Raw genomic sequence first — 10,355 nt, forward strand, 5'->3', positions numbered from 1 at the left:
GGCGGGGGGTGGGAGTGGCGCGGCGGCAGCGGGGCGCGGTCCCTGAGCGCAGTGCAGGGCCTCCTCCTGCAGATAACCCTTGCTGATGGAGCAGCAAAAGAAACGTAGCCTCTGCTGGTATCGCTTATTGTGGTAATGGATGGTAACAACAAAAACAACCCGAGGGGATAAAGCCAGCCCTGAAGGCTTATTCCGTAACTGCGAGTTATAACCGTTGTGATTGTCCTGTGCGTCTTGACACTGCATTTATTCACTTACGTGTTTGTTGCAGCACCATGGCTGATACCAAGACAGAAGATGAAATAATCCTCTTTGAAAGAGAAATTAAAGAGTTTTGGACCAAATTTAAAAGCATTTATGGTATTGAACAGAACAGTCAGACTTCAGCACTGAGAGACTCATGCAGGGAGTCCATAAAAGCAATTTCAGGTAAAAAGCCTCTATGTTCCTGTTACCTCTACTTTTTTTTCCAAGTTATCATCAAGCTTCTTCAGTTAACTGAAATAACTTTTAATTACAGAGAAATGGTCCAAGAAGCTGGAAGAAGGGGACCTGATGATTGATAAAATTCAGGAGTTTAGCAATGGTACAGTGTAATGCTTTGTTTGTGTCTTAACGTTTCTAAAATTAATCTAATACAGCTGGATAATGTGTTTAACTTCCCATTTCAAAAGGTAAATAACATCAGAATGAAGATAGAATTAAAACCAACTGTATTTGGTTGGTTACAGGATGTAAATTGCAAGTCAAAAGCAATTTCTTTGAAAACTTCATTGATGGTGCAAAAAGGTAAAAGACTGGTAAAAGTCTTCTGTATAGTGGCTTTGGTGCTTAAGTATTTAAAACAACAAAGTACCAGAACCTGCTTAGTGCAATAGGAAAAGTAAATTAAGCTGCTTAGTGAAGTTAAATGTTATGGTGTTACTTATACCTCTTCCATATTAGTTATAGCATACAGTCAGCCTGTTATTCTGGGATTAACTTCTCTGAGTTTTGTAGTTAAACTTCAGGATACTAGGTAGAAATAACTGCAACTCTATTATCAGTCAGTGGTTTCCCTTCCTCGTTTTCTGTCAAATTATTTGTCTGTGGACAGGATCCACCATCTTCATGCTTTGAAGATGTCATAGTACTTGCACCTGAAACAAATTGCATCTGATTGAATATCAATAGTTAGTAGCTTCTCTTCTGAATAACTTTAAGCTTTCATTTGATGCACTTGGTATAGTTATGCTGACTTTTCAGCTGATATAGCATGCATTATTCAAGTAAGTAATCTCAAACTATATATATAAGTACCAAATAACAGGGACCTAATTAGTCAACTGCCTATGTTCATACTTTCTTGTCCTCTTTCAGAGATTCTCCAGCAGAGCCAACGTGTATCAGAAAATCAAGAGCATTTGACAGAATTAAAATCTAACCTAAATCAAGAAGAGCAGCAAAAGAAGGACTTGACTGATAGCATCCAAAAACTTAAAGAAGAGTTGATGAAGAAAAAGGAAAGTAAGGAAACAAAGGATGAAAAGTAAATTTTCTTAGTTAGAGGAGGTATTGTTTTCAACACTTGCTCTTGATGGGCTTTTTTAATGTTCTAAATATTTTATGTACTTATTTTACCTTTACTTTGATGCTTATAATGGCTCTTAAAATTCTAGTAATAGCTTCTAAAAACAAAACCACTAAGGAGAGAGTGGAACAACTCTGCAAGTCTAAAGTGTTGTTTGAAGAGCGGCTTGGATTGGAGATACGCCGAGTTCATGGTAAGCTCCTGTCGTGTCCAACAGTGTCCATGTGCAGCAACATAATGTGGTTAACGTTGGATTTGTGCAGTGAAGAACTTTCTAGCTTACACAACTGAAGAACTGTCTTAGCCCAGGTATTAACCATTGTCTCTCAAATGGCAAAACATGCATTTGTCTGTTTAAGAGACCAAGGTTGCTTCATTTGTAAGAATAATAATTGAAATTGTAGCTTCACATTGTGATTTTTAGTCATCATTGTGACTCTCCAGCAGAGGTTAAGGGTGTTAATTAACTCTGTTTGTGCTTGCTTTAGATGAACAATTAGAGTTTGTCTTCAGACACATTGATCACAAAGATCCTGACAAGCCATTTGTGTTCACCCTTTTCATAAATGAACAAGGAGATTATGAAGGTATGTGAATTTTCAATACTTACGCAAGAGGACAGAACCTCTGTTTGAAAAAGGGGGGGAGAGGAGTACAATGCAGTTTAGTTGTAGCCTTCCCATTTCCAAATAAACTCTTGCAACGTTAATATATTTTTTAAAATAAACTTTTGCTTGTTAATTTATATGAAAATACAACTGTTTATCTTCACTCCCCTCCATTTGTGGAGTTCCCATTGTATCAAGCGAAGCAGGAGAGAGACATACATTGACAGACAGATGCTTCAGCTTGTGGTTTGTTGCTTCTTCCCTTTATGCCAGAGTGAGTGTTTATGCTGACAGGCATATTTCAACCTGTCTGAGAAGCCTCGAGAGCTGAGGAAAATACGGATCTTACCTCAGTCACAAAGAGCAGCAGTGGCAATTTGTGTACTGTGCTGAGTAGCTTCTAGATGGGGGCTACTGTTGCTCTGCTATGCCTCTAGCTATGGATTATAGATTTCTTTCTTACTAATTCAAATCTAAACTGTGCTGAACTTAAAGATTTATCACTTGCTGAGCTATATCAGTTTTCAGTCTGCCTGCCTGCAGAGCAACAAAAATGTTTAGGAATGTATTTCAATTTTTGAGCAGGCTGTGGATTACTGGGAATTGCTGTAACAGTTCAGGTAGGAGCACAATACTGAGTGGGAGGTCTGGAAATAAAGGAAAACTGTGTGTTTCTTGAGGCTTTGTCTTTGCTGAAATAAAATTATTTAATAGGCTACACAAAAATAATACTGGAGCAAGCTGAAACATAGCAAGATAACAAAATACATTTTTATTTTCATAAGTGTGGAAAAACACATACTGATTTTTTTTTTATAGTAGTCTAATGGTTTTGAAATTTGTCATTTTAGTGACTTCCTGTACTCCTCCTCTGGACTGTATAGCAGAGTTCCAGCTCAAAGTGAGAGAAACTAACAATTTTTCTGCGTTCATTGCCAACATCAGAAAAGCTTTCACTGCTTTATCTTATAAACAGTCTGCATAAAACGAGCTTATGCTGCTCTTTCTAGCTGTGGAGCACTCTTTTCTTTCCTTCCTGTATTGTGAAAGTATGTACTTATTTGTGTCTTACTCTAATATCCAAACAAAAAAATAATGAAAACAATATTTTAGTCTACTATCATCTAGAGACATTTTGGATCACACTTTGAACAGTATAATTAACTAATTCCTTAATCGAATGTCTCCAGAGATGTAAATTTTGATCCAGAGGCAAGTAGCTTAGTGATGTAGTGATTTCTATGTAGCTACCCCAGGAACATATTAAAAATGAAAATACTTTCTGTAATTCATGTCTCTCCCAGAAGCACGGAAGTGTCTTTCAGGTTTGTATGTGGTTGGAAACCTACCACAGTAATGCACTGGAGCTTAGCAATTCCTTCAGTTCCCTGTGTCACAGGTCACTGTCTTAATTTTTACCCCATCTTGTACTCTCCAGTGTTATCACTTATTTTCATGCATTTAAGTTGTTTTTTTATTTTGCTCTGTGAAATTATGTATTTTACTGCCTATTTTGGATTCTTGTCTGGATGCTTATTTCTGTTAGTAACAAAACTGCTTGATGTGCATGTTTTTTTTAAATAAAGCTCTCAATAGGAACAAGTAGGAACTTTGTATTGATTTGATAAGAAATCCTAGAGACATGAAATAGAACCCTGCTGTAGCCCAGAGGTTCCTGGCTCCCAAAACACTCAGATGGGCAGAAGAGCTGGGCTGAAACTTGAACTGCAGTAGTGTACAAGTAACAGCCGGACTAGTCACTGTGCTTTACTACACACAGCATGTTGCAGTGAAGGACTATTTATCATTGTCATTGGAAGTCTTAAGACATGGCAAAGCCTGGAGTAGAATGTATTAAAGTATGAAATATAGTAGTTAACAATAAATCATCTGTGTATCTTACAGTTTATCAAGACTATTACTGCCACAGTACTCAGCTTTGATTAAAACTATTCTTTTTGTAGCTTAGTTGTAAAGTCTTTTTCCTTTTCATAAAATGTTTAAATCAGCAGCTGCAACAAGAAAGAAAACTCTTCATTTGATAGTATAGTTTAAATAAAACCTTATTAAATTCAGTCCTGAGTAAAAGACCACCTGAATTGAAAACTAATGATAATCCCTCTCAGAACACAAGTATGTAAGTGCATAAGACTGAAATACAGTGTAAAGAGTAAAAAAAAAATCCAACAGTTGGTAGAATTCTAAATACTTATACACAGTTTTATTTTCATTATTTAAGAAATGGAACACTTTAAAATATCCTCTGAAGAATATTCCAAATTATTTTTCAATAAAAACAACACTTCAGAGTGTTTTCAGAGTTCAGTTGACTTCGGTAGCATTTCACTTTCCATCAGGAGTGGACTTTTGCAGTGAATCTCCTGCTCCTTGCCACTGTGGTTCATGTCTCAAATGCAAGCTGCATTCATTTGGAATGAAACTAACCTGGGAGATGTACACAATGTGTTCCTGCTGTTAATGGTATGTAGCCCACAGGGCAGACCAGAGCTGGTCCAAGCCCGTATTTGGTACAGGTGTTGGTCTTCCCATTTACTGATAGAACTATTACAGCACTCTTCTTGCCCCAGCCTATAATCTTATGCTCGGGGCAAAATCCCCAAACAAACGTCTCGCACTCCCCCTTTATTCCTGTGTCTTCATCTGCTGCTTAATACACAAGACCTGGCCATTTAGGCACGTTTAAATTTGGTGATGCCGACTCTTACTACAATTGAGAATTGCCCAGTCAGATGTGAACCTGTGTTTTAAATCACTTGGTTTGTCCAAATTTAACAGTACAACTTGCTGGGTATGTTCTGTGAGATACCTGAAGTGGATCTTAACAGAGAATAGTAACTTGTGTCTGCACATGGCTCCAAAAAAGAGAGAATATTCCGTTTCTTCTTCCCTATAGGGCATAATTTGCTATTTTCTAAATTTTCCTTGGTATGCCCTATTGATTTTTTTGTGTGTGCGCTACAGCCAGTTATACACAAACAGAATAGTAAAAGTGCCAACTGATCACCATTTTAGAACAGAATGGCAGCAGAGATTACTGGGCATTTCTATAATGACATCTCAAATGAAACACATCCCCAATTCCTGCCCTGTCCATAAACCCCATCTACTCTACAAATTTTGTAACTGACAACGGGACAAACCGAGGCACAGGCTGGGAGACTGCCTTCAAGTAGTGGGTCTAGTTATTAATTAGCAGATTTTGCTCCTTTTAAACTAAACTAAGAGGGATATTCAAACAGGTATTTATCTCAATCAATTGCTCCTACCACCAAAAGCATGCTCTAGGCACTTTTGTGTAAGTCACAAGACTAGCCAGTAGTTGAAAAAAAAACCCACATTCAGCCAGTTCTGCACTTCCCACTTCTGTCTTCACCAGGAGCTCTGACTGCTGTGTTACCCTGCTTTGTTGTTACCCTCTTGTGCAGAAGCCATCACCTGTCCCTTCTGACCTCTTATTATGGCGTTGCCCCTGTATGCAGAATGACTGTACTCATTTTGAAGCATGCTCCTGCCATTCTCCACCTGTATGTGCTAAGCAACTCTTAGTTGCTCTGAAAAGTAAGAGCTTCAGGATGCTCAACCAAATATTTTACAGCTGTTGAACGGAAGCAAAAAAGACAGGCAGTACGCAGCCACCTCTCTGTTTTCAGATGCAGCTGTTTATTCATGAAGGGGGTACGTATTGCTCAGATGCGCTCTGTAGCATATCTGAGTCATCATCTTCACAGGAGAAAACAAATTGACACACGCCCTGAGTAACAAAGACAAATGCTCAGACTTACTGCCACTTTCGTGCCATGTTCATCCCAAGCACGAGTAGCTGGTTTATTGCTTCTAACAAAATTACTTTGCCAAGATTGCTATGCACAGAACATAAAATACATGACAACCACTGCACTGGAATGTACATTCCTAGGAATTATTTGCTAGAAAAGATGATGTGCCTGGTTGTAAACGTTCTGTGCATACACCTAAAGCAAGAAGTAAAGTTTGAAATGTTTATTGTGTGCAATTCAAAACTTTATGACTCCTTTAGGAATCTGAATAATAAACCTGCTTACATTTGCCAAGGCAAATCAGATGCAGATCTTGCTTCCTCTAACACAGAGCCAGGCATTCCAAAAGCAGGTAAAGGTTGGGAAGTGTACACAATAGATTTGTTTCTTTGCTTATTTTAAAATACGAAGTCAAACTGGCTTGTGACATCCCTAAAACACTCTTTATGCTAGCTGAAGATCTATCTTAAAATCTTACAACCTTTGCGCCTTTATCACTTGCACTTTTTGCTCACAGAATTTCACACAGCTGGATCTGTGGCAACTCGGAATTTTCTGTTATGAAGCTGCACAATACAGTGACATCCAATAATATCAAGGACAATTAGGATAATACTATATACTGGCCAACAGCTACCATTATTGGGATCTCAGTGTACTGGATAGCATACAAATAAAGACTGAACTGCCCCAAAGAGCTTATGGGAAAGCTCTTGAGCAAAAAAACCAGTATGGAGCTTAGGGGCCATGATGCACAATGGACCAGCCCCCTCCAGTTGGTGCTAGTGCTCTACCTACTGGCAGACACAGAATTTAGTGAAGGTAAAGGTGTTCCTTTTTTTCACATATCCGTTTGCCCAACCCTGAATGTTGCTTTCCCTTTCAAACTGCTGACCTGTACTTGGCTACCAAGGGTCAAGCTTCAAATGCGTGGGCCATCAACTAATGCTGAGCATACAGAAAACTGCTGATGTCCTGGTGGGCAGCACCTCATCAAATTGATCTCATAATATAATGTAAAATTCTGGGAAAAATGTGTTGAATTTATTAGATACTGGAAATATTCTGTGAACTTAAGGACTGCTAGGAAGACAAAGTAATATTAAACATTAATAACACACATACTAAGTGCATTGAATCACAGTGGTTTGTATGCTAGCTGGAGGTCGGATCTGAAAAGAAACTGAATTACTTTAAGAGTCCTTCTGGCTAGCAGAACAGCTTTATCACACACCTACTCAGCCAAGAGTGGAGGTGGTTAAGCTGAGTTTGTTGACATTTTTCATAAATCCTCTTGGATGTGTCCAGACATATTTTGAAAAGCAAACAAACAAGTATTGGCTACACTTGTGAAAATTAAAAAAGACACAGTGGTTATGCTGTCCTTCTGTCATATTCCAATTGTGTTGTATTACTCACTGTCTTCTCTAATGCTTCAATAAACTGTGAATTTATTCAGTACCTTGAAAATGTTTAAATTACTCCTGTCATTATAATACTCTAAAATCACTGTGAACTCTTGTGAGTGATTTATAACTTTTTAAAAGCCCTGCCAAACCTGATATAACAAACATATGCACACATAAATCACTTAGTCCCACAGGCAGATTACAGTACATTTTCTAACTGTACGAATAAACTATACTAAATAATTATGGTAATACTCTTACCTTTTTGAAAGCAATAGCTGCAATCCAATTACATCGGGCTTTACCGCTGAAATCGGATTGTACGCCTGAAGGGCTGGGGGGAACGGGTCTGACTGCCAGACAATGAGACTCCAATCTTTTTGTCCTTATTATCCCTAATCACTCCCACAATTATACACCAAGAACCCTTTCGAATCTTGAGCTTATAAACAAGTTGTTCCAGCAGAAGCAGAGGTAATGAAGCCTGATCTCCTGCAGATCCATAGTTTTGTCCTTAAACAGTGCCATTCTCATCACTGCAACATCCCAGCTCCTCCTTACAGTCTCCGTTGTGGATCAGAGCCAGTGTCACTCCTGAGTTCCACCAGTTCAGCCTCTGCTTGGCTGCTGCTAAGGCCACAGGACGGCGGTTGGACTCTGCCTGCCCTTCCTCCTGTGCAGAGCATTCATCTGCGTTGTCTCCTTTACCTGGTTGCTGATTTTTAGTACACTCTAAGAACAGCGATAGCTGCAACACAAGCTCCTTTTCAAATTTGGGCCAATTGAGCCACAGGTTCAAAAGTCATTAGGAAGACTGACAGACTACGCTGAAAACAGTGTTTAATCATGCACGTGTGTAGTGGGTTTCTTATATGGCCCTGTATATTTTTTAAAGTGGCTGTTCACTGAAATGATGAATAGAGAGAAGATACAATTAGTGTTAATTTGATTTCCTTCCTCTTCAGTCACAGCATATATTGAACCATGCTAACTGCTACTGACTCACCTGTTTTGTGAATGTGTGATGGGTAACTCTCTACTTGGGCACATGCTCTTTGACTGACTTGACTCTGGATCCTTTCACACTGACTACTGGATCACGGGCTCAGTTCTTTGGTATCCAGTATCTTCTGCACCAGATCTTCAGCTGGAGCAACTGGCTTGGCAGAAACAGGTCTGTTGGATGAACACCAGCTACACATCATTATTCTTTTGATTTAGAAGCATGCTACACTTGCCTCACACTGATGGCAACCATCATAGAGGATTCCAGGCATTTAAGAGCAGGCTGCACATGTTAACTTTTTGGCTAAGCAAGGAGTAGGAAGAAGGGACAGAGGGGTGACCCTGTGGGAGGTGCACTAGCTGTCTAAGTCAAAGCACAATACATTCATGTAAATGCTTACCTCATGGATTAAAAATAAAAACAGGCAAACAACTAATACTTAATTTTCCAAATGAAGCCGACAAGAGATAAACTTGCTTGTCTCACTCCATGTCTGACACAGCCCCATCAATGCAGCAAATTGGTAATCGTGTTCTTTTAACGTTAGTCATCAGTATCAGCATGACATACTGGCCTGTATTTTCCTATACTTAGTGCAAAGGCAGACAAGCCATCAGATAAAATCATGTTTCTGAAGGAAAGAAGGAAAACCTCTTCAGACATGCAATCTTCAGTGCTGTCAACTGCAACTCTGCAGCAATTACCTGTCATTTTAAGCTCCAGCCTTCTCTAAGGTTAGTCCATAAATCTGACAATCTGCTTGGGACTGTATTAAGGTACCACCTTTACTAAGTGCTTTGCTAATGGCATAGCAATAAATCAAAATGCCAAATTTTCAGTCAGTGTTCACGTAATTTACGTGTGAAAGCCAGTTTACTTCCCTCAGCTGCTCTTGCTGAAGTTTCTCTCAGCTATCATTTCTCAACTATATTGTTTGGTGCAGAACGAGCATTAAAAATTTGCATCTAATCTTGCTTTTGATTGTGCATTAATCCTATTCAGATGGCAGCTTATGTCACTGTTAGAAATCCATTTTTCCTCTTCCAAATAACAGTTAGCATTTTATAGTAGTTACCCGTCCAGTCTTACAGATGAATTATTAGATAAGAATTCTCCCATGCGAAACAGCTCCATTTCTGCTGGGTGCTTGGACTAGTTGCAAGAGCAGCATGGACAATCATAGCTTCACTAAGAGCAGTCTCAATCGTTCAGACGTTCTTTATTTGACAAAAATAATTTCTTTGAAAAAATTGATTCAATTCTTAGGGAATTGCTATGAAAGGGGAACAGCTACTGAAAGAACTTCATGTGAAGAGAAAGCTGCTTCTAGACCGGACAGCAGTCCCATCTGCTTTTTACATCCATCTGGTCCAGGGGGTACCACAATTCAGGTCATCACTTCCTCAAGTGCTGAAGGATCAAATGTTGGACCTTTAAGTGATCTACATCACTAGTGTGCAAATCCTTTCCCAGACCTGGCATACGGATTAGGCTGCCCCATGAAATAACAGCTATGGGCACTGATCTCACCTGGAGACTGTTCATTGAGAAACCACATATAAAACTGAGATACAGTAACACCTACATGCTTTGGCTGAATTAAGTTTAAATTAAAGTCAGATGAGACACGACACAGAAATATAACTGTATAATAGCAAGCCTATCTGGTAGGAATCAGCTCTTTCAAAGATACTTTAGGAGAGCAACAGTAATTAAAACTGCTATTACTGGGAGTTAAGAAGGGAGGTTATCTTTAAAACAAGCTCAGAAACAGGACAGAAAGTTGCTAGGAAGGTTAATGCAGGAGGGAGCTGATGTAATTTTAATTAAGGAAGGATCACATTTTACCTCTGAATTTCAGGATCATTTTGTCATGTAGAGAGATTGCAAAAAGTTGCTAAATATGTCAAGAAACGCTACTGCCATACAGTTGTATGTGAGCCTTGCTCAGTCCTGTTCTGGAAA

General features: G+C 38.9%; 1 protein-coding gene across 1 annotated transcript; it reads left to right on the forward strand.

Moving 5' to 3' along the window:
* The first annotated feature begins 234 nt into the window (after positions 1-234).
* On the forward strand, positions 235-3,285 carry SPC25 (SPC25, NDC80 kinetochore complex component). Its single transcript, XM_010191871.1, has 6 exons — positions 235-429; positions 521-586; positions 1,360-1,506; positions 1,659-1,763; positions 2,059-2,157; positions 3,030-3,285. Exons 1-6 carry the CDS (start codon positions 276-278, stop codon positions 3,161-3,163), a joined length of 705 nt encoding a protein of 234 aa, XP_010190173.1. The 5' UTR covers positions 235-275; the 3' UTR covers positions 3,164-3,285.
* Positions 3,286-10,355: the final 7,070 nt, after the last annotated feature.

The sequence above is a fragment of the Mesitornis unicolor genome, unplaced genomic scaffold, assembly GCF_000695765.1.
Source record: "Mesitornis unicolor isolate BGI_N332 unplaced genomic scaffold, ASM69576v1 scaffold16389, whole genome shotgun sequence".
NCBI classification, from domain to species: domain Eukaryota; kingdom Metazoa; phylum Chordata; class Aves; order Mesitornithiformes; family Mesitornithidae; genus Mesitornis; species Mesitornis unicolor.

What these genes read in the sequence shown, in the direction of transcription:
- SPC25 (XM_010191871.1), top strand. Translation starts at nt 276, where the DNA reads ATGGCTGATACCAAGACAGAAGATGAAATAATCCTCTTTGAAAGAGAA. An exon ending in GGAGATACGCCGAGTTCATG is followed by an intron (nt 1,764 to 2,058) that starts GTAAGCTCCTGT and finishes TGCTTGCTTTAG; the next exon opens with ATGAACAATTAGAGTTTGTC. An exon ending in TGAACAAGGAGATTATGAAG is followed by an intron (nt 2,158 to 3,029) that starts GTATGTGAATTT and finishes TTGTCATTTTAG; the next exon opens with TGACTTCCTGTACTCCTCCT.